Source organism: Lissotriton vulgaris, chromosome 2_1 (genome assembly GCF_964263255.1).
Source record: "Lissotriton vulgaris chromosome 2_1, aLisVul1.2, whole genome shotgun sequence".
Lineage (NCBI taxonomy): Eukaryota > Metazoa > Chordata > Amphibia > Caudata > Salamandridae > Lissotriton > Lissotriton vulgaris.
The window spans coordinates 284,095,678-284,119,165 of record NC_141687.1 but is presented as its reverse complement, the minus strand read 5'-3'; the positions used below and the strand labels follow the sequence as shown (position 1 = coordinate 284,119,165).

General features: G+C 45.7%; 1 protein-coding gene across 1 annotated transcript in view; it reads right to left on the bottom strand.

Annotated features, from left to right (window-relative positions):
* Positions 1-4,460: 4,460 nt before the first annotated feature.
* The window catches only part of RNFT1 (ring finger protein, transmembrane 1), a 259,999-nt gene continuing 240,971 nt past the window's right edge, over positions 4,461-23,488 (bottom strand). Inside the window, exon 9 of the mRNA XM_086954939.1 lies at positions 4,461-8,308. Within this exon, the coding sequence (XP_086811065.1) occupies positions 8,174-8,308 (135 nt within the window). The 3' untranslated portion in view covers positions 4,461-8,173. The remainder of the gene's footprint in view (positions 8,309-23,488) is intronic.

Sequence of the window (23,488 nt, the reverse complement as noted above, 5' to 3'; positions counted from 1 at the left end):
GCAGCTGCACCGTTTAGGCTTGTGCTTGGACTGGCGCTGCATGGCAGCGCGCCCTGACATTTGGACACAGGCGTCTGAGCCCCAACAAGGCCAGTTGGCCTACGGACTGCCACAGGTGGTGGCTTATGTAAGTTTTGCGCAATTGTATGGTTATTGCATCTCTGAATGTGTTTTCTTGCATCATGTGTTATTCCTGCACCTCTGAATGTTTTTAGGCATCATGTGATTTTTGCGCTATTGTATTGTTCTAGCACCTCTGAATGTTTTTAGGCATCATGTGATTTTTGCGCTATTGTATTGTTCTGGCACCTCTGAATGTGTTTAGGCATCATGTGTCTTCCTTTTCCCTGCGCTGCACCTCTGAATGTTTTAGGCATCATGTGTCTTCCTGCGCTGCACCTCTGAATGTATTTTATGGCATCATGTGCTCTGTTCTTAACACCGCTGAATGTGTAGGTTTATGCATCATGTGTTTCCCTTTACTACTCCTCTGAATGTATATTTATGCATCATGGGTAATGTGTTCTTGTTTATACCCCAAAATGTATTTTATTCTTAGGTGGTTGTTCTTTTTAGTACAGGTGGTCCTAGTGAGGTCCTGGTACCTGTTCCCAGTAGTTACTGGATGTATTTTATAACTTATCTTGTGCTATACTTATTCTAAGTTCTAAAAGTGCTATTTCTGATTCTGACAGTGGCCCATGTGGCCCCGTGATGTACATAATCCCTTGTGAATATTGCCCATGCCAGTTGGCACCATGTAATTTGTGTGATACTATCTGATGTGTTTTTACAATACAAAAGTTATTTTATAATTACCTTGTGTGGAGTTCCTTTTGTGGTGTGCCTAGTATGCTGTTGCTGTTGTGTGCTGGCGCAAATGCTTTACACATTGCCTCCGAGTTTAGCCTTACTGCTCGTGCCAAGCTACCAGGGGGTGAGCAGGGGTTATCTTGGCGTGTGACTCCCTTGCCCTGACTAGAATGGTGGTTTCTGCCTGGCTTTGGCGTCAGCCTTAGCCTCCCAGAAATAGCCAGTTCTAACATATAGATTTTCTGAAAAGTCTTGTCCTTTGCAAATAAAACTTCAGGCAACGCTGGACATCCAGAGTGTGGCGAGTCCTCTCCGCCGCCGTAGATGGTTGAGGAAAGAATCTTTTCAGCGTTAATGGCTCATTTAAATGGAAATCCGTTGGCACTTTCGGAATAAATTTCAGATTTGTTCTGAGCACCAATCTGTCCTCCCTGAATTGCAGAAAAGGTTCTTGCGTCATAAGGGCTTGTATTTCTCTCACCCTTCTGGCTGATGTTAGAGCTATTAATAGAGCCACCTTTCAGGATAGGAATTTTTAGATCAGTTTTGTGAATTGGCTCAAATGGTGGTTTCATCAGTTGTGATAAAACAATGTTCAGTTGCCATAGAGGCGGTGGAGGCAAGATGGGTGGATAAACTCAAAACAACCCCTTCATGAATTGTTTTACAATTCTTTCCGATCACAGAGATGGACCTGCTGAGTTTCTCCTGTATCTAGAAATCGCAGCCAAATACACTTTAGTTGAGGCATGGGCTAATCCAGACTTTGCCAGCCTTAGTAAATATGGGATGATTTGATGCGCCTCTGCTTGCAGAGGATGCAATTAATTCTCCTGACACCAGAAGCAGAATCTTTTCCATTTCATCCTTTATGTCCTATTAGTGCTTTCAGCTCTTGCCTTTGCCAGGATTTCTCTGCATTCTGCCGGAATGTTCAGACCCCTGACAGCATCCATTTCGTCATACCACTTATTGTCTAGACCCTTGGCAGCAACTATTTCCTCATACTAGTTCTCATCTGCCATTGCCTTTTCTAGGAGGGGTAGGAAAACTGTAGGATTCCTCAGATCCCCTTCATTCGTGTTCCGCACAGGACCGGTCAGGAAAATAAGGCTCAGACTCCAATTCAGACCAGAGTCCGGTCGGCACCAAACCAATACAGCTTAATATCGGAGTCAGGAATCACAATGGTATCAGGACGACGCCAGTGGAACAGACCACAAAGGAGCTTACTAAGTAACGTCTGGGGACGATCCAGATCTACCAACGGATCCTGAGGACCCAACTGGTGAAGGGGGCAAACCTGCCACTGGGAATCTAGTCGGAGTACCTACGGAGTCCATGGGGCCCCAAGGGACTCCAGAGGACTTCAACTGCCCAAAAAAGAGTTGCATGGCCTCATAGAACTCACTGAGTTGGACAGGTGTCTCTCCGGCTCGGGAAACTAAGGGAAGCACAGCGCAGACCCAGGCTGAGGATCCACGGGAACAACATAGGAGTAGGCTAAGATTTGTGTTATTGCTACTGCATTTCATCCGATGAATTACACCTGCGTGGAGAAGTTGAAGAGTGCTTTGACTTCTTGTGAGACTTACATGAAGAAATCCTGGATCACACCGATAGATGGCTCGAGCGACTCTGAGAACAGTACCAGGACTTGAAGCGTGCAGAGTTGCATGTCAAGCAGCCAGGAGCTTCATGGCTCGCTTGTGTATGGCCTTCGGAGTCATGGTCTTAAAAACAGGACCGGTCTTGGAGTTATGGTCCAGCTCCAAGCAACAGAGTGAGTGTGAGAGAGAGAGTGTGAGAGAGAGTGAAAGAGTGAAGGAGTGAAAGAGTGAAAGAGTGAAAGAGTGAGAGAGTGAGAGAGTGAAAGAATGAGAGTGTGTGTGAGTGTGCGTACGTATGTGCGTGCATGCATGTACAGGTATCTGCGTGTAACAGGTAGCACAAGATTTAGAAAATTGTTTGAGTAATATAATAAAAAAAGTGGTTGGAAAAAGGCACACTGGTGTTAAGTTTCAACAAAATGTCAAAAAAGTAATCCAAAAAGTGACTATAGGAAACTCAATCCAAATCCGCGCTGATGGTTACGAAAAAAAAAAAAGGAATTTAGAACAGCGCACTGAGGCTTCTGGTCCAACGTTGCCATGCAGAGCCAAACGATCACACCTACTGGTGTGCAAAGGGCCTGCTCAGAAAAAATTCCAGATCCAGTCGAACACCTGGGGAAAATTCTAAAATAATGAATCTGCGGCTTGAAGTCTCTATCCGATAGTATGATTTGCTGTAGCAGTAGTTATGATGTAGTGAGGCAACAATTGGGTTTAGTGCTTGGTGAGGTAGGAGGAGGATATGAGGGTGGAGAAAAATGCAGAGTACAGTAATCCAACGTAGCGAGAGGCATATTAAATATAAATATTACCTCAACTAATTTATGGCAAGAATAATTATAGGAAAAAACTGAAATACATACATACATACATATGAAGCAAAAAATTTTTTTTGGGGCACTCCAGATTTTCTTTTGTGGACATTTTGTTTATGGCAAGAATAATTACAGGGAAAAAAAACCTTAAATACACCTACATGTAGCAAAATATTTGGGGGCAGATTTACAAGCCCCTTGTGCCTCTTTTACGCCGCCATTGCGTCACTTTTATGACGCAGCGGCGTCGCAAATCCAGCACCATGGTGCGGGGTACTTACAATGTGACGCATCTGGAAGATGCATCACGTTGTAAAGCCCAGCGCTACAACAAGGCGTTCCTGCGCAGGGGGGAGCGTTCCGGTGCAGGAACGCCTCCTGCTGATTAGCAGAGATGCGCAAGAAGTCGTAAATCTGCCCCTTGGTTCTTTTTTGCACTCCAGCAGATTTCTTTTATGGACATTTTGATCGTTTCTCCACTTTGTGTTTGAGTTTTAGTTGTGTGCTTCTTTTGATATATTATTTTCATTTCCGATTCTTTTCCACCAAACTTGTTTTGTTCCTTGTGTTTCACTTTCTGTTGATCTGTATAGTTGATCCTCCCTTTTCTTTCTTACTGGACAGTAGAGTATTGTGGAGCACAGTGGCATAGCATAAAGCGGTGTGGAAGAGTGGCGTATAAGGAAGTAGAGTGGCATTGTGTGGGGTAGAGTGATTCATCTGATATGTGCCGGCTCGAAGCTGTGTGCGTCGAATAAAAAACACAGATGGAGCCAAAATCCTGCCGACATAATGAAACCAGCCCAGCTGCCACTGACCAATATTAAAAAAAGTGAGTATTATGAAGACGTTAATCAATGTAAAATAATGAGTGGGCTCTAAACCCTTTTTAGGTTGTTTAATATACCATAGATCTCAAAGAGGCACGTTGCCTCGGATAAGAGGCACGTTGCCTCAGACAAGACCTAAAAGAAACTGCAGTAACTCTTCTGGTTCCCACAATTGCTACCTCATTCCATTTTTCTCACCCCCAGCATGGAATTTTAGGTACAGAGCCGTTGTGATTGTAAACGAACCTCATGGTGATTGCACATAATGAAAAAAGTACAAAGAGAAGCTTTTTCTGTTTGATAGTTTATAAACTTGGAAGTGGATAGAGCAACCGGTCAAGGTCAGCAGTAGTCAGTTACCTTTTCACACAAAAAAAGAAGATGACAAGACCGATCAATAGTCTTTTATTCACCAAACCATAATAGGCTTTTCAGGTCGTAGCACTATATATTCAATACTGTGGTCATTACTAGGAGAAGATTCCCCCAACACCATATTACTTTTTCCATTTATAAGATGATGTATTAAAATGTACATAAAATATGAAAAAATATGCGAATATATTCATTTTGCCATAAACTTTGTATAAAATCTTGAAGTTAAAAAGCAGAAGATGAGCAGACCATACTTTGAAGTTCATTTCACACACACAATCTTGAGAATTTATACAGCCGTGATTTGTGTTTTTTCCCCATTCTTGTCCTAGGCCTGAATGTTAATCTACCAATATTCCATTATAGGTACTGTGTTAAAGTATTTCTGCTAGGAACAAAATACAATAACCGACTTCTGATAAAGCTTAAGAGCTGACTCATTTCATTTAATGGAAAGGTTTGAGACGAATGCTATGTATTATACTTGGCTTTTCACAATTTCGGCATCAAAGAGTAACAAATACATCACACTTTCGGCATCAAAGAGTAACAAATACAACAATGACCATTGAACATCTTATCCAACACATCTAACAACTTAATACTCTATAGATTTTGGATTCCTTTGTCCACTTGTCATATTTTGGCTGATCTGACCGAAAAGTAGCTGAGCCCAGAATAACAAAAGTTGCTGCGCTGCGTTGCATGAGAAGGAAAGAGCAGGAAAGCACCATTTCTACAAAGAAATGGCACTAGTCTCTCTCCCTAGCGCTGGCGCACAATTAGGCTGTTGAGCGCTATGGACACAACTTTGTGCCATGGTGTATGCGTGAATCTAGCATAGGTTTTGTACTGAAAGGGTGTATTCCAGTGCAAAATATTATGCCTAGACAAACTTTAAAACATTACCCAGTTGTGATGTGTGCTGTATAATGCAGCACACCTGTACGGTGAGAAAAGTTAAGAGAAATAAAAGCATTTCTCCCTTTTTAACGCTTGCTTTCAAGTTTTTTTGTGCAAAACCGGTCTACTATTGTTAGTAGATAAGATTTTGTGTAGAAAATTCATGGGTGGTTTCATGGGAACGCTCATATGCCACCAATGGAATTCCTCTTGATGCACAGCAGCACAAAGTGTTGACTTGTGATGCTTTCAGGCAACCTTCCAGCTCAAAAAAAGTTTTTGTTTTTCCTGGAAAGAACCCCCCCACCCAAAAAAACTTTTTGTATTGTGTAGGTTTGTGTCATTTTTGAAAATATTTCTATCAGTTGAGGGGAGGGTGGAAATATTTACTTTGAACTGGGGGATGCTAGCTAAACAACCCTGTTCAGACTCAAAAATAAAGGAAAACAATGCAAGTTAAGTTAACTATATATGACATTAGGGAAATGCCCTATGCCATTCATCATCGTTGTTGAGTGTGTGGAGGGGCGATGACATCAAAAAAGTTGAAGCCTTGAGTGAGCCCTGATGCACCTCACCTTCCTACACAATGATAATAAACAGCATATTACACTATTTGCAAATCTACTTTATGGTTTAGGCTCATTTGTAAAATGTAAAATGTAGATGTATTAAAATATATTTAACCAGAAAAAGGGTGAACGAGGTTCAAACAAGCAGTGAGATGAAAATCATATTTAATATGCCTCCTAACTACTGCCAGAGTTATTTTCCTCTATAAGATCAATGCAACATGCACTCTTTGACAGTGTTTAGTTTAGTTTAGTAGTAACATGGTATGCGACCTTTGCACTTTGGCAGTAAATGACAGAGTAACCTTATTCTAAATAATATATTGTTTACTGCACACTTAATTTTATAGGCAAAGGATATGCATATATATTTTCCACTGCCAAAAACAAAAAGTGAAGTTAAGGTTGTCTGTTATAACACCTTGATGTATGTTTAAAAAACTGATCAGAAATTCCCCTATAAATACAGTGCATTTATGGTTACGAACGAATGCATGTACATATATAGTCTCTACATTATCTCATTACCTCTCAAACCCCATCACCTCCTACCCTCCCTATCCCTGCCAGGGTTTAGGGCAGAAGGCAATACGGCCAGAGTCCTAGGATCCGCCCCCACGTACTCAATGTGAAGATCTGGACAACGCCTTTTGAAGTGTTATAATTGTTACTCTTCAATGCAGAGACTGGTGAATCATACTTTTCCACTGTGCCTTTAATGAAATGTCTTTAGAACACAAACGTAGATGAACAACAGACATAGCTAGAATGGTGTGCTGTGTAAACGAATGCTATTGTAAAGGTCCAGTGTTGCGCAGTCCGTCGTGCTAGGTCAAGCCCAGCTGCCAGTTTCAATTAATAGAAGATGCACAGGAGCGCGATCAAAAGGACATTGCAGCTCTAGATCATTTTTTTCGCAACTCCAGCAATTATCTTTAGTTTGAGAAGCTTGTGAAACCTTTGTTGCACTAGTGGGACTCTCGCACCATCGGCATCAAATTTAGATTTCTGCTCATTTAAATCCTGAATACCAAAACGGCATACCACAGCCCGTTTCCACAGTCCTTTAGCGCACTGAAAAATGGTAAGGCCTTTATCATTACTTGTTCCTAACAGAAAGAAGAATAACAAAAGCAGAGATACTAACATAATGAAAACAGAAGCAATATTGCCAACCATCCACTACAAAAAAAAAACAATATAAGCGACTGTTGAAGACCAACTCTTCCCACCCTGGCCTAAAACAAATGGAAAAGATGGCATCCTTTCTTAATTTGCATGGTTTTTCTTATCGTTTGCACCTGGATGTCCCTTGGATGTAATTTTCCAATCTTTTAGTAGTGCACAAATGACATTGTGTGAGGTAGAGAAGGCCATGCCCCAGGCAAGCATCTTCAGTAGGATCCTGGAAGCACTGTAGACCGTTTCTAGGCTGGACTGTGAAAGGGGTTCTCCCACACTGGACCTTGGTAGGTTTCACTGCAAAGCCGGTGAAGCTGTAAAAGGGAAGTTTCTTTGTCTCCACAGCATTGGCTCTTTGATGGGTTTTACACCAAAGCATGTGAATCTTTCAAGCAACATGACAGAAATGTTACTGATAAGTAGCATCATTCTGGTAAGGAGTGCAGGATGAGTGAGAACTGCTAGGCAACCAATCACAGGGCCACCTGCAATATCACTGGCTGCCAGGCCACACGGACTAGTTCAGAAGGATCAAACAGTCAACACGGTAAATTATTTTCAACTTGTAAAACAGCCAAAGAACAATGTAGTGGCCAAGAAACACACATAGTAAAGCAGAACTATGGTTTTAAAGGGAAATCCTGTCCAACGTACTTTCGGAAATAAATCTGACCGAACTAGCTACGTGATCCTTTTCGAGCAGGGAACGGACACCATTCAACAAATGGATTTTCCAAACTCCTAGTCCACCCCAATGTCCTTTGTTGTTCAGTTTGCAGTAAGGCAAATGCACAACTTGAAAAATCCTCTCTCATGATTTGCACCACTAACTTTCTTGCTGCAACTGTTGCTAAAACAGACGTAACACGCATTAAACAAGTTCTTGATAATATAGTAGATAAAATACTTTTAAAAGTTCTCACAAGTGTTGTATGTGATTTACAGTTACTTGCAAGTATTGATCAGATTAGAAGTGCTAATGCCTTAGGAAAAAAGCTGTTATTTTTACATTTTTATTGCTAATGTTCTTTGTATTAAATATTGCCGATAGAGCATTTCACTGGCCCTGCTCAGTAAACTTGAAGGTGCGGGGAGGTGGCACCGTCCTTCCACTTGTAAACATGATCCGATATTACTGTCCTACACAGCGGACAGGTTTTCTCTCGGTTGAACCACAAAGAGATGCATTCTTCACAGAAAATATGCTGTAAATGAAAGAAAAGAAAAACCTTCAGTGGTCAGTCTAGTAAAATAAAAAGCATATCTAACCCAATGCAGCTTCCCCGCCACATGAAGCACTATACAAATAAAAATATTAAATAACATTCTTTAAAATTAGTATTTTTAAAATAACAGACATTTACCACTTTAAAATTATACAGACGCTTATAGAAAGCAACCAGTGTTATTTGGAACTATTTTCTATTTTAACATGAAAACTACATAACAAGCAGACACTCCTTACATTTAAGTCTTCGTGCTACCATATGAGTAAGGGCAAGGACAATAGCTCTCACCTTTAAAAAGACATTGGCTTCGCCAATGCTTGGTGCAATGCTGAACAGCATCAGCAAAATAAAAAAAAAACGCTACAATGGCCAGCAGTAACGTGATAACTTATACGCTTGCAGGGGTCACCTCACATGCATTATCTCGCTGTGGGGGCCGTTTTTCCCTCGCTCTAAATTTATTGTTCCAAGACGGTGGATGTCCATCTTTTAGTTATGAACTGAAGCATTTATAAAGTATGCAGAAGCACACTGTGGAGAAAGGGGCACCCTGGTAACAAAAGGCAGCTGCATAACCCAAAGCAGAAAAAAATGAATGGTACAGGAAGGCATGGGGAGTAAGAAAGGCGTTACTTACCTGTAACTGCAGTTATCCAGTATTGGTATCTTTCATAGATTCACATGCCTGAATCATTCCCCGTCATCGGGATGGGAGTCCCCGCTAAATAAATAAATTAATGTCCCATTAGACATATCGAGTAATAGGCCAAAGCCCCCACATTAGTAACAAGGACCAAACTCTAGAGGAGAGCCAATCAGCTATCACCTCCCTCTAGAACCCTACTGGAAGGCGCTCCTGTCCCTCAGATTTTCCTAAGCACCGTGCTAAGTAGGCGTACTACTGAGAGAATTAGATGAGTCCTTCCATGGGAGGCGGGAGGGTTGCATGTGAATCTCTGAAAGATACCAATACTGGATAACTGCAGTTACAGGTAAATAACGCATTTCTTATCAAGTAGTAGGCTATCTTTCATAGATTCACATGCCTGAATCAGAGTAGCAAGCAATGATAAGCACATTTCGGATGGTACCGCATATACAAATTCACCAGATAATAACGTATCAAAGTGACACATAGAAAAGTATCAAATTGTAATCAAAGGTACCATTAAGAAATACAATAGAGAAATGTGGGTATACAAGAAAGGATGGTGGGATGAAAAGAAGGCTCACCTCTATCGAAATAGATGAGGAAGTACTGCTTGTCCCACTGCAGGATCCTTCATGAGTTCTGTATCCAAGCAGTAATGCTTGGTGAATGTATGCGGCGTCTTCCAAGTTGCCGCTCTGCAAATGTCTATGATAGGCATACCTGCGAAGAGCGCCATGGATGTAGACATCGCTCTAGTGGAATGGGCCCGTACTTTAGAATGCAGGGGTTGCCCCGCCTGCTCGTGACAGAATGGAATAGCTGCAGAGATCCAGCGAGAGATACTTTGTTTAGTGAGTAGAAGACCTTTTCTAGGTCGACTATAAGATACAAAGAGCTGGTTGGATTTGCGTAAGGTCTTTGTCTTCTTAATATAAAACTTAGGCAGCGTTTAAGATCCAGAGAATGCAGAGTTCTCTCTGCCATAGTGCGAGGATTTGGAAAGAAAGAGCGTAAGACTACAGGCTCGTTGAGATTGAAGTCCGACGGGAATTTTTGCACAAATTTTGGATTTGTTTGTAAGATCACCCTGTCTTGTTTGAATTGAAGGAAAGGATCTTGAATTGAAAAAGCCTGGAGCTCACTTACTCGTCTCGTTGAGGTAAGGGTGAGAAGGAGCGCCGTTTTCCAAGAGAGATACTTGAGATCAGCTCTGTGTATCGGCTCAAAGGGATGTTTCATGAGCTGAGCAAGAACTGTGTTGAGTTGCCAAGCAGGAGGTAAAGTCTTCACAGGAGGGAAAAGTCCTGAACAGGCCTTTAAGAAACTGCTTGATCAATCTGTTAGACCAGAGAGAAGGGCCAGCAGGGATATTGCCGCCAAGTGAACCCTGATGGAAGCGTGAGTAAGACCTGAGTTCGCCAAATGGAGAAGGTAAGGCAACATTTGTACTGGAGAAGAAGAAAAAGGGTGTATTTTCTGTGACTTACACCAAATGCAGAACCTTTTCCACTTTCAAGAGTATGTCTGGTTAGTACTGTCCGCTCGAGCCAGAACAGCTCTACAATCCGGCGGAATGTCTAGATTCTGAAATTCCTTGAATTCAGGAACCAAGCAGACAACCTGAGAGATGCCGGATCCGGATGTTGGACTTGCTGATGGTTCATTGTGAGGAGAAAAGGGAACGGCTTCAACCGGATTGGTGGTTCCAGGGAGAGAAGGTGAAGCATCGTGAACCAATGTTGTCGTGGCCAAGCTGGGGCTATCAAAATGATTATGCAAGGCTCCGCTTTCAATTTCCTGAGAACTCGGGGAATCATTGGAAACGGTGGGAAAGCATATGCAAAGACGTTGCACCATGCGATCGAAAATGCATTCCCAAGAGATCCCTTCTGGGGATGCCAGCTTGGGAAGTGTTGGCATTTGGCATTCTGCCTTGTAGCGAATAGATCGATGAGTGAATATTTGATCGAGGGTCCACTGGTCCAATTCCCACTCGTGACACGTTGTTTGTTGCCTGCTCAGAGAATCGGCCAGCACGTTGTCTGTTCCTGGGACGTAATCTGCCCGAAGGGAAATATTGTGCAGGATCAACCAGTTCTAGATTTTTTGCGACTCGTGAGAGAGTGTTAGCGAGCCCCTCCCTGTTTGTTGAGGTAGTGCATTGTTGTAGTATTGTCCGTACGCACAAGCAGAGAATCCTTGATTCTTGGTAGGAAAGCTTGAAGGGCGAGGAAGACCGCTCGTAGTTCGAGGAGATTTATATGAGATTTCTTCTCGAAGAGGGACCACTTGCAACTTATCTGCAGTTCTTGGAGGAAAGCTCCCCAACCTTCCACTGACGTGTCTGTTGTGATGATATACGGCGAAGCTGGAAGCAAGAAAGGCAAGCCTTGAGAAAGGTTCTGAAGACAAATCCACCACCGCAGAGCCTTGACCATTTGAGGGGTCATTCGTATGACATCGTCGAATGAACCTGTGCATTGGACCCATTGAGCTGGGAGTGCTTCTTGAACAGGGCGCATGCGGAGACGATCGTGTGGAACTAGTAAATGCATGATGCCATCATTCCGAGCAGGGACTTGAAAAGGCGAACTGTTAAGGACCTCTTAGAACTTATGAGAATAGCCAATGAAAGAAGCCGGTCCTTTCTTTCTTGTGATGGAAACGCCTTCCTTTGGCTTGTTTCGAGGGTAGCGCCTAGGAAATTTATACGCTGGGAAGGCAGAAGGACCGACTTGTCCCGATTGAGTGTGAGTACCAAACGATCGAAAAGCTGTAGACAAGCGTTGGAAGACCTGGACGCATGTTCTAGGGATGCTGCCTTGATTAGCCAGTCGTCCAGATATGGAAAAATTTGATGGTGTTGTTGCCTGAGATATGCAGCAACTGTAGATAGGCATTTGTAATAATGTGTGGTGCAGATTTGAGCCCGAACGGTAGGACGCGGAACTGAAAGTGTCTGCCCGCTTCTGCAAACCTCAATAACTTCTTGTGAGTCCGGTGAATAGGGATGTGAAAGTAAGCATCCTGAAGATCCAGAGACACCATGTAGTCTTCAGCATCTAGAAGTTGTAGAACTTCCAGAATTGTCACCATACTAAACGACTGCTTTTTCAAGAATCTGTTAAGGGATCTTAGGTCTAAAATTGGTCTTCATTTTTTCTCTTTTTTCTGGATCAGTAAAAAACGTGAGTAAAATCCTCTCCCCAGTTGAGAAAGAGGAACTCTTTCTATAGCTCCCTTCTGGAGCAAAAGTGAAATCTCCCGGAGTAGAATACGTAGTTTTGTGAAGCATAGGTCGGGGAGGAATTTGAATAAACTCCAGTGAATGACCGAATTGAACCAATTGCAGAACCCAACGGTCCGTAATTGGTTTCCTATTTTTCAGAAAATGGGACGTTTTTCCTCCAACTTTTGAGGGCAGAGATGAAATGGAGACTGGCTGAAGTGCAGCGTCATTGTCCTCGAGCAGCGCCTTTCTGTTGATCTTTGCCACAAAAGGAAGATTTAGTATAGGACGATTGCTGCTGCGGACGCTGTTGGTCCTGTGGTCGATATTGTTGACCAGAAGAGTAGGACGACCGATTCTGGTAATCACCTCTAGAAGAGGACTGCTCTCTCCCTCTTGACCCTGGAGGGAGAGCAGTCCATCTCAGCAGAAGGGTTTCATATATGTTTAGGAGAGACGTCACAATGGCTGAAGGAGAATTCCCTACAGTTCAACATTGCGAAAACTGAACTGATGCACTTCGAAACACATAGGAACAGGGAAGGGTCGCCCATGAATCTGTGGCCCCCAGAATTCCCCAACCCCGGCCAGCCGGTAAAAATAGTCCGTAACCTAGGGGTCATATTTGACTGTAACCTCTCCCTGGAGGTGCATGTGGGGAAAGTGTGAGCTGCTGTCTGGGGATTATTCGCTCTCGGAGGAAGATTTTTCCTCTTTTACCCCATCAAGCCCGCGCCCTGATGGCACGGAGCACGATACTTAGTCGGGTAGACTATTGTAACGCTCTGCTCCTCGGATCCCCTAAATTTCTGCTAGACAGATTACAGCGTGTACAATCTACCGCTGCTAAATTGGTATTAGGCTGGTCAAGGCGGACCTCTGCCTCTGGAGCACTGACGGAGCTGCACTGGCTGCCCGTCACACAGAGTTAAATTTAAATCTCTGTGTCTAGTATTCAAGGCCTTGCATGGAAAAGGACCAACCTCTTTTCAACAAAGTTTGAGTGGTACGTTCCAGGCAGAGAGCTCCGTTTTTCGAGAGGAATGTCAATAAAAGTACCACGCTTTAACAAAGTTAGAGCAGGGGGCAGAACATTTGGGGTGGCTGCAGCCAGGCTGTGGAACACTTTACCTCTTGAACTGTGGCAAAACAAGGATCTTCTTGTGTTCAGAAAGAACCTTAAAACCTGGCTATTCCCTAAGAACTAGGCCTGTGCATTAAACCCCTCCTGTGTTGATATGGCCTCTGAGTTACTAGCGCTAAGATGCCGGTTAGGTGGTAGCGCGCTTTAGAAATTGTATAAATAAATAATAAATAAATAAATAAATTGATCCACGAAGTATTTTTGTATTGGATGGTACCCAAAGCTTTGGCCGTGTAATTTTCATTTGTATTTCAGGTCGAAATGAAGTTGCTTTCAACCAACCCTGGCGTCTTAATACTACTGCGCCAGCCAGCTGTTGAAATCCAGTAGATGCGATATCCATCGCACAATCTATTATCCCCGATGCCGAGCGTTCACCTTCAAGCAAGATCTTTTTTGCTTCTTTTTTTGATTCTTCTGGCAAGGCTGCCAGCTACGGAGCTATGTCTGCCCATAACTGTCTATTATAACGTCCTAACAGTGCAAAGGCATTGGAAGCTTGGACGCTCGTACTGTCAACGCGGACATTGAAGAAAAACACTTCACGATGTTATCAAGCTTTCGGCCTTCCTTATCAGGAGGAGCGGTTAGCGGGGCAGAAGGATTTTTGATTTTCTTTGAGCAGCCTGCGTTATGACAGAGTCCCGTTTGGGATGCCCTAACAAGCAAGCTAGAGCAGTATTGGGCGCTCTGTATTTTTTATCCAGGCGAGGCAATACTGGGGGCACCGAGGAAGGGTTATGCATAATCTTCACACCCTGACCCCATAAGTATTCTATCATGGGTATAGATCTGACCGACTTCTTGAAAGGCTCCTTAAAATCATACAAGAAGCAATCTTGTTGATGTGAAGTCATGGGTATTTGAAAAGGTTGAGCCGCTCTCTCAACTATGTTATGGAATTCCCCGATGTCCTCAGGTGGTGAGTCAGCCTGTGCAGCCACTGGAGAAGCAGGACAGGGAATGACCGTCGTCTCAATCATCATGGGTAGACTGGGAATCATGGAGTTCCCCCTCTACATGCGGATCCTCCTCCTCATCATCAGTAGATGGAGGATGCAGTGAAACAACAGGCACCGGCTGTAAATTCAAAGGTGGAGGCCGTGGTCTTGGTGGTGGAGACACCGTTGGGGGTTGAGGTTTAGGAGATGTAGGAAACCTCTGTTTACAGTCTGTAATGAGGTACTATAGGTCTGAAACCAAGGATGCTGGTAGGCAAACTATAGGCGGAGGAGGTGGCTTATATTCTATCCTATAAGCGGTCTGATCCTCCTGATCTTGGCCCTCCTCATCTGAACTATCTTGGTACTTTACATTAAGTTCAGAGGGGCTTGTCGCTGTTTGAAACATACTGCCCTCCTCAGAATCCTCCTCTTCCAGAGGACATACTGGAGGCAGTGGTTGGACCCTACTTGGAGAAGTCAGGGCCGGTGTCAACATACGGTTTGTGATTTTTAGATTTACGTATGTACTTTTAAAATTCGAATCAGTCGACGACTAGCCCGTCGACTGTGTGGTCGTCGACGGTGAGACGGCGACAGGTTTCACTGCCGATGGAGTTATCTTCGAAGGAGCAGTCATCTACACTGCTGCAGTAGACGATGGAGATTTAGTCAATGGTGTTGTCTTCGTCGACGGAGCCTTCATCGACGGAGTGGACGTCGATGGGACAATCTTCACCATCGAGCTCGTTGACAACCCAGTTGGCGATCGTAGAGTCGATGGTTGCTTGGATGTTGACGATGTTTTCTTTATCTTTATTGTCGACGACACAATCTTACCGGCCGGCCATTTCCCTCCCAAAAGCCAATCACCCCTATTGTGGCATCACCCCCAGTCCCCTACCCATTACAGCACACACGCGAAAAATATAACCCTGCGGCACCTGCCACTATGCCCGACAATGGTTCAGGAAACATGAACTTGGCTAGTAGATAATGCGGACTCATGGCAACCCCTTAGTCTGTTTTTCATCTCCTTATTATTTCACTTTTTCTCTTTCTTTCATTTTGGTTGTCTTAATAATTAATCATCCTATCTTCCTTCACTTTACAAATAACTATATTCGCAATCACTATCCTCCACCGGGCAATGCTATATGCAAATCGGGCATATTATCCCTGGAATACAGGTCACGTCATACGTTGCAAATGCTACTTACCAGTATGCATCTGTTCTTGGCATGTAGGGCTGCTGACATTCATATCTGTGCATAGACCGCCACCTAGTGTTGGGTCCGGATGATTGCACATTGTTGTCCTGGAAGAGTCTTCGAAGTATCACGAGATAGGTGGCTCCTCCCCTGGACTACAGTGCGCATGGGCATCGCCTCCATCCCCAGATTGTTTTTAGCCATTGGCAGAGATGGAGTGAAGAATGTGAGTGATGACCATGCTATGAGCATATGTGTTTGTATGAATAAATACTGCAGCTGCTACAGGCGCCGGGGAGGAGGGTGGGCGATATGAATGTCAGCAGCCCTACATGCCAAGAACAGATGCATACTGGTAAGTAGCATTTGCAGTTCGAGGCATGTGGGCTGCTGAATTCATATCTGTGCATAGAATACATAGCAGTCCCTCCATTAACGGCGGCCGCCCGTGCCAGCTGCAGCAGTCTGAAAAAGCGTTTTTAGAACAGCCTGACCAACAGCTGCCTGCTGTTTGGAATGCACGTCTACACAGTAGTGCTTAGTGAAAGTATGTGTGGTAGACCATGTGGCTGCTCTACAGATATCTTCTAAGGGAATGTTACCTAGGAAAGCCATAGAGGCCCCTAACTTCCTAGTGGAGTGGGCCCTCGGTGGGATAGTGAGAGTGCGCTTAGCTTTAGCGTAGCAGATCTGAATGCACTTTACTATCCATCTAGCAATCCCCGCCTTGGAGATAGCGTTTCCCTTGTGTTGTGTGGCAAAAGCAACAAAAAGTTGTTTGGTTTTGCGGAAATCTTTAGTCCTGTCCACATAGTACATCAAGGCCCTTTTCACATCAAGGGTGTGGAGCATGCGCTCCGCCAGCGTCTCTGGGTTTTGGAAAAACACCGGCAATTCAATTGTTTGGTTAATGTGGAATTGTGAGACTACTTTGGGTAAGAATTTAGGGTTAGTGCGGAGCACCACCCTGTTAGCATGTACTTGGAAAAAAGGTTCTTGGATGGTGAGTGCCTGCAACTCACTAACCCTCCGTAGCGATGTAATCGCTACTAAGAAAGCCACCTTCCAAGTCAGAAACTGAAGCTCACAAGAGTGCAGTGGCTCAAAAGGAGGACCCATCAGCCTTGTAAGAACCACGTTGAGGTTCCATTCCGGAGCTGGTGGAGTCCTTGGTGGAATGACCCTTTTGAGTCCCTCCAGAAAGGCCTTGATAGCAGGGACCTTAAAGAGTGACAGGTGCTGCCTGTTTTGGAGGTATGCTGCCATAGCAGACAGGTGAATGCGGATGGAAGAGTACGCTAGATTACATCGATACAGGTGAAAAAGGTAACAGATGATATTTTGAATGGAAGCATCTAGCGGGTCAATGTCGTGGTTCACACAGTAGATGACAAACCTCTTCCATTTAGCCGCATAACAAGCTCTAGTAGTGGGCTTCCTTGCCTCCCGAATGATGTCCATGCAATCGGGAGGAAGATTGAGGTAGCCAAACTCTAGGACTTCAGGAGCCAGATCGCCAGGTTGAGCTGTTGCGGATCTGGGTGCTGAATGTCGCAATGGCTCTGCGTCAGAAGGCTGGGAGTGAGATGAAGCCTTTGATGCGGTACCACGGAGAGTTCCAGAAACGTGGTGTACCATGGTTGGCGAGCCCACGTTGGAGCAACCAGGATGAGCGTCATCGAGTGTTGCCTGAGCTTGCGTGCCACCAGCGGTATCAGAGGTGCTGGGGGAAAAGCGTACGCAAATCTGCCTGACCAGTTCATCCACATCGCATTGCCCTGTGATTGGGGGTGTGGGAACCTGGCGGCGAAGCTTTGGCATTTTGCGTTCTCCTTTGTGGCGAATAGGTCTATCTCTGGATGACCCCACATTTGGAAGTACGGTTGGAGTACCGATGGATGTATCTCCCACTCGTGCATCTGATGGCTGTGCCTGCTGAGGAGGTCCGCCATCTGATTGTCCTTGCCCGGGAGGTGCTCTGCCATGAGGAAGATGTTCCTCTGAATGGCCCACTTCCACATGCTCTGAGCCAGATGAGACAGCTGTGGAGAGTGTGTGCCCCCCTGTTTCTGGATGTAGTACATGGCCGTCATGTTGTCCGTCCGGATCAACACGACCTTGTTGCACAGATGTACTTTGAACGCCTTTAAGGCCATGAAGATTGCCATCAGTTCCAACACATTGATGTGCATCCTCCTCTGCTGTAGTGTCCATAGTCCCTGCACAGTGTAATGGAGTACATGCGCTCCCCATCCCTGGAGAGAGGCGTCCGTCGTCAGGATAATCTGTGGGACAGGCTCTTGGAATGGTCGGCCTTTGCAAAGGTTTTGTGGATTCCACCAATGCAGAGAGTTGTATGCCCGACCGCTCACCAACACTAGGTCTGTCAGTTGCCCATGAGCCTGAGTCCACTGACGTGCTAAGCACTCCTGAAGCGGACGCATATGTAGTCTCGCGTGCGGGACAATGGAGATGCAGGAGGCCATCATGCCTATCAACTGCATGAACACCTTCGCTGGAAGCGAGTGTTGGGGTCTGAACCGTTGGATCAGCGCCTGGATACTGGCGATTCTCACTGAATTTGGCTGCGCAGTGGCCGCCAGAGTGTTGATCGTCGCGCCCAGATACTGTCGCACGTGGGCGGGCTGGAGATGGGACTTGGGGTAGTTCAGTGAGAAGCCCAGATCGTGCAGGAGATGAATGGTGCGTGACACATGGTCTGCGCACTGTTGTTCCGTCCTTGCCTGAATGAGCCAGTCGTCCAGGTAAGGATAGACGTGGACGTTTTGGCGACGGAGATGCGCCGCCACAGTCGCTAGGCACTTCGTAAATACCCTTGGTGCCGTGGTGACCCCGAACGGCAGGACCTTGAACTGGTAATGCTGGTCTAAGAGCGTGAACCTGAGATACCTCCTGTGGGAAGGATGTAGGGGGATATGAAAATAGGCATCTTTCAGATCCAGTGTAGCCAGAAAATCCCCCTGCTGAAGCAGGGGAAGCACTTGCTGCAAGGTGAGCATATGGAAGTGCTCCGAGAGTATGTACCAGTTTAGGGGCCTGAGGTCCAGGATAGGCCTGAGGGATCCGTCCTTCTTGGGAATCAGGAAATAGAGGGAGTAAACCCCTGTTCCCCGCTCTCGCAATGGAACGAGCTCTATTGCCCCTTTTTGCAGCATAACTAGAACTTCCTGCTGCAATAAGGTCAAATGCTCGCCTGACATAGGACGGTTTCTTGGGGGTATGTCTGGTGGAATGGAAGTAAGCTCTAGACAGTACCCGTACTGGATAAGGGACCTCACCCACCTGTCCGTGGTGATGTTCTTCCACGCCGGCAGGAACCGCTGAAGTCTCCCCCCAACCGGTGTTGCATGGTTGGGGGGCAGTGACAAGACGTCACTGCTTGTTGGTGGTGGTGGACCTGGAGCCATTGTTTCCACGTCCCCTGCCTTTGGTATTATTGCCTCTGTAACCACCTCTACCCTTGTTGTTATACGAGGGCTGGGTGTTACCCTTGTAGTATTGTGCGGACTGGGATGCCTGTCCCCGGGAGGTGCCTTTTGAACTTGAACGGCGAAAGGAACCACCCCGAAACTGCTGACTTTGTAAAGCCCCCATCGACTTTGCAGTTTCGGTATCCTTTTTCATTTTTTCTAGTGAGGCATCCACCTCAGGGCCAAACAGATGGTCAGGGTTAACTGTTTGCCCTAAAATAGTGGTTTGGATGTCGGGCTTGAACCCCGAAATACGAAGCCAGGCATGACGTCTAAGTAACACACTTGTATTGATGGCTCTAGAGGCTGTATCTGCCACGTCTAGAGCACATTTGATGGATGCATTTGTAATGAGTTTACCCTCCTGAATGAGCATCTCTCCTGCCTCCTTGTATTGGTCAGGCAAGTGTTGCAGAATGGCCTCTAAGGTGTCATAATGGGCCCTATCATAACGTGCAAGCAGGGCTTGGGTGTTAGATATTCTCCAGATGTTAGCTGCCTGTGCAGCAATACGTTTGCCCGAGGCCTCAAAGATCTTGGATTCTTTGTCTGGGGGAGGAGCGTCACCAGTAGTTTGAGAATTCGCCCTTTTCCGAGCGTTGGAAACAACCAGGGAGTCCAATGGAAAGTGCCCCTTGATATAGGTGGGATCCGTGGGTGCCGCCTTATATTTCCTGTCGATGCGAGGGTTGACCACCCGCGTGGGCTCTCTGAAAACCTCCGGTGCATGCTTAAGCACCCCCTTAAGCATCGGTAGCGTTTTGACTTGCTTTTCGGCTACCGAGAAGGTGTCGAATAAGAAGTCCGCATCCACGGGGTCTGAGTGCAGCTCGACGTCGTGGTTCGCCGCGGCTCTCTCAATCAAAGCATTGAAGGCCGCCGAGTCCTCTGTCGGGGACGTCTTGGCGGTGAAAAGTTGAGTGTCCTGACCCGACTGCGGGTCATCTGTGTCGCCTCCCCCGGCCCAGGGCACATGCTCCTCCTCCGGATCCGAGTACGCAGGATAGTTGTACTCGGCATCTTCCTCGTCCGCATCGGCCGCGGGGGAATGCGTCGGCGAGTGTTCCAAGGCCTGTGGGGACACAGGTTCCACCAGAGCCGAAGAGTCCGCAGAGTACCTTTTATTCTTGAGCGAGATTTTAAAAGGTTCCAACGCCGGCTCCGACGTGATCTTTCGTTTGAGGAGCGACAGTTTCCCGGTGTTGGCGTCGATAATGACCTCACGACGCTCTTCTACCGCAAGCGGCTGCAGCCGAAGCTTCGATACCACCAAGGCAGCTTTCGGCGTTAACACCTCCCCTGAATGTCCGCCCTGTTTCGGCGCGAAGGCCTTCGGCGCCGACTTGGGTGGAAGGACGAAACGAATAGGCGTTTTCTCTTTAGTAGGCTTAGGCGTGAGCGTAGGCACTACAGTGTCCTGAGTGGGAACCACCGTGGTCTTTCGGATCCGCTGTAAGGATTCCTCCACTTTCTTTGTAAGGTTTGTCGAGGGTTGCACCTGCTCGAGCGACCCCTCATCTTCGAGAGCCTGATCGCCGGTAGGCTTCTTCTTCGGGGCCGACGCCCCATGCCTAGGCGCGTCGTCGCCCTGACGCTTCTTCGAAACCGTCTTCGGGTCCCCGACCCCTTTCGGTGCAAACGCGGTCGCGTCGGAGACCTTCGCCTTTGGCGTCGACCCCGAGGGCTTCGGGTCGGCCATCTTGGCGTGGCTCTTGGAGTCGGCCATTTTGGATTTCTTGGAAGTTGACGCCTCCAGAACCTTCTTCACCAACGCAACTTTCAGTTTCGGTTTCGCATCCGAGGGTGCGGGACCAGTTGGTTTCACTTTTGTTTTCTTCAACAGAAGAGATGGCTTAGAAATGTCCGTGACCGGGCCCGGAGGCGGGGACGTAGGACTGATAGGCAGATCTTGGGTAAGGCCCGAAGGCGATCCCGCGACCTGGGCCGTATGAAGGGGAATAGCCCCTGAGTCCGACTGGGGATGCTCGTCCTCTGAGCTATCTCCCATCGTGGCACAAGCCTGATCGTCGTCCCCTACCTCGTCGGAGACTTCGTCAAGGTCCGCGTCACCCGCGTCGTAGTTTTCCTCTTCGGACGCGGGGCCAGAGTCCGACTCCCGCACGTCGTCTTCTCCCTCGACAGATTCCTGGAAAATGTCATCTGGTGGGGGCGCCGAAGCCGACAATTGAGCCTGGAGCCGATTGGCCCGGCGAATCTTTAAAGTCTTCTTGCTTCGGAACTTCGAACACGCCATGCAGGTGTCTTCGCGGTGATCCGGCGACAAGCAGGTATTGCACACAGGGTGCACGTCGAGGTGTGAATATTTGGAGTGACACAGCGGACACTTTTTGAATGGAGTCCGCTCCATAGCAAAAGTTGTAGCGTAGGCCCGTCCGCGCCGAAGGCACGTGGAAGGGCAGCAAGAGATAGGAGCTGAGAGTCAGAAAGAAACCCGTACGCAAATATACCGAGCCTAAAGACCTTTTGGTCTCGAGTAGAAGTTGAACAACTATCGGTTCCGACAGAGGGAACCGAAACACATCCGAACCCAATGGCGGAAAAAACAATCTGGGGATGGAGGCGATGCCCATGCGCACTGTAGTCCAGGGGAGGAGCCACCTATCTCGTGATACTTCGAAGACTCTTCCAGGACAACAATGTGCAATCATCCGGACCCAACACTAGGTGGCGGTCTATGCACAGATATGAATTCAGCAGCCCACATGCCTCGAACGCCCAGTACCAGCAACTGTACGCGGCGGCCGCCGTGCACGCTTCTACAGAAACCGGAGTTAACTGGAAATTTCCGAATCCTTGAATAGAAACTGAACTAGCTCGGCAGGCGTCATTGCACCACCCGAGAACTGAAGGAAGCGGTTCTTTTGATGCTGAATTAATAAGCACAGAAAGGAGTGTAAGATGCATGACTCTGATTGTATAGACTAGCGCATAAATGTTAAGTCACAATTGGAGGGAAATCTTTTTCACTTAACCGTTTAACATCCATGAGAGAAGGGACTTCACTATGAATACAGATTACCATTAATTGAATATATCTTAAAATCACCAATGATTATGAAATAGGAATGAACCTCCAATTAATAAGCCCCTTTATACTGAAACCAAGGCGGACCAGGTTTTTTTAAATGATAGATTAGCTACTATGCTCCCCTCCATTGATCAATTTATCCAAACATATATATAATTCATCGCATAAATGACAATTAATTTACAAATAGACAGTATTTGATGGTTGATTGGTTTCCTACTGTAGAAATCAACACCAGCGTATATTATTAAGCGCCCGCGTTGATAGGACGCAAATATCCGGCTGAGGAATCACCCATAACCAAGACTGGAAACCAAAAGGACAGCTATTGCGCACCACTGAATTGCGATAATTCACGCGCTCATTAGGGGTAAGTGACCAAGACACCTGATAATGCTAGCATACCTGTGCTTCTTTTCTCTCTTTTCCCTTTGCCCTTATTTTCACCCTTTATCTAACACAAACTATATGATTTTGTTTTCTTTAACAGAACCCGGCTGGGTTTCCTAGTGAGTATTTTAATTCACTTGCACACGTTTTTTCCACGCACACCACCCATATACCAGCAATTCCAAAATCAGGTATTTTCCAGCCCTTCAATCGGTTATAACAATACCCCATACTTTTATTTGACCCCAATTCTAAAACAAAAAATTCTCTATTTCCCCAGATGCCCCCTACATTGTAGGTCCTGAAGAGACCCTACATCCATATTAGGGTCGAAAGGCCGTCGACAACTGTGAAAAACGAACCATTGTAACTGGCACTCTATCATCATATGGATGTTATGTATTTTGAAAAGAGAGTGGTCGCTTTTTGTAAATAACAGTCTAATAGAAACCTTTCACATATTGTTTCACAAATGTTATTCATATGTTTTGGTTCATAATTTCACTTGGGACACACTACACAAAATGTAAATCATTTTTACTATATCGTGTAAGACTATTTCACTGTGAATTTATTTTTCAATATTATTTCAGAAGAACTCAATCAGTGTGTCTGAGACTCTTTCTATCTGACAACTCACTGCAAACCCTGCATGTATATGCGATTTTTTCACTTTTCCTTGAAACTACTATTAAGTATCTCTTCTACTTTTTTCTGCAAAGAAAAAATATTTGTAACCATAAAGAATCAAATCAAATAAAGAATCATCTTCCCCTTTACTCCTGCTAACTTTGGGAATTCCCTGCCTGATCCCACCTTGGAAATTGAACGGCTCCTTCCCTTAAAGGGAGGTTAAACGTCAATCCTGTGGATTGGAATGCACTTCAAAAAAGTTTGTTAATACCGACAAATTCACTTATTTGTGCATTTACGCAACTTTCCAGGGCATCCCCACCCAGGAGCACCCTCTCTTCCACCAGTGCAAGCAGAATTATGCAATTACTCGTCAATCACAACATATGCATTTCAAAGTTCAACATTAGTTGAGA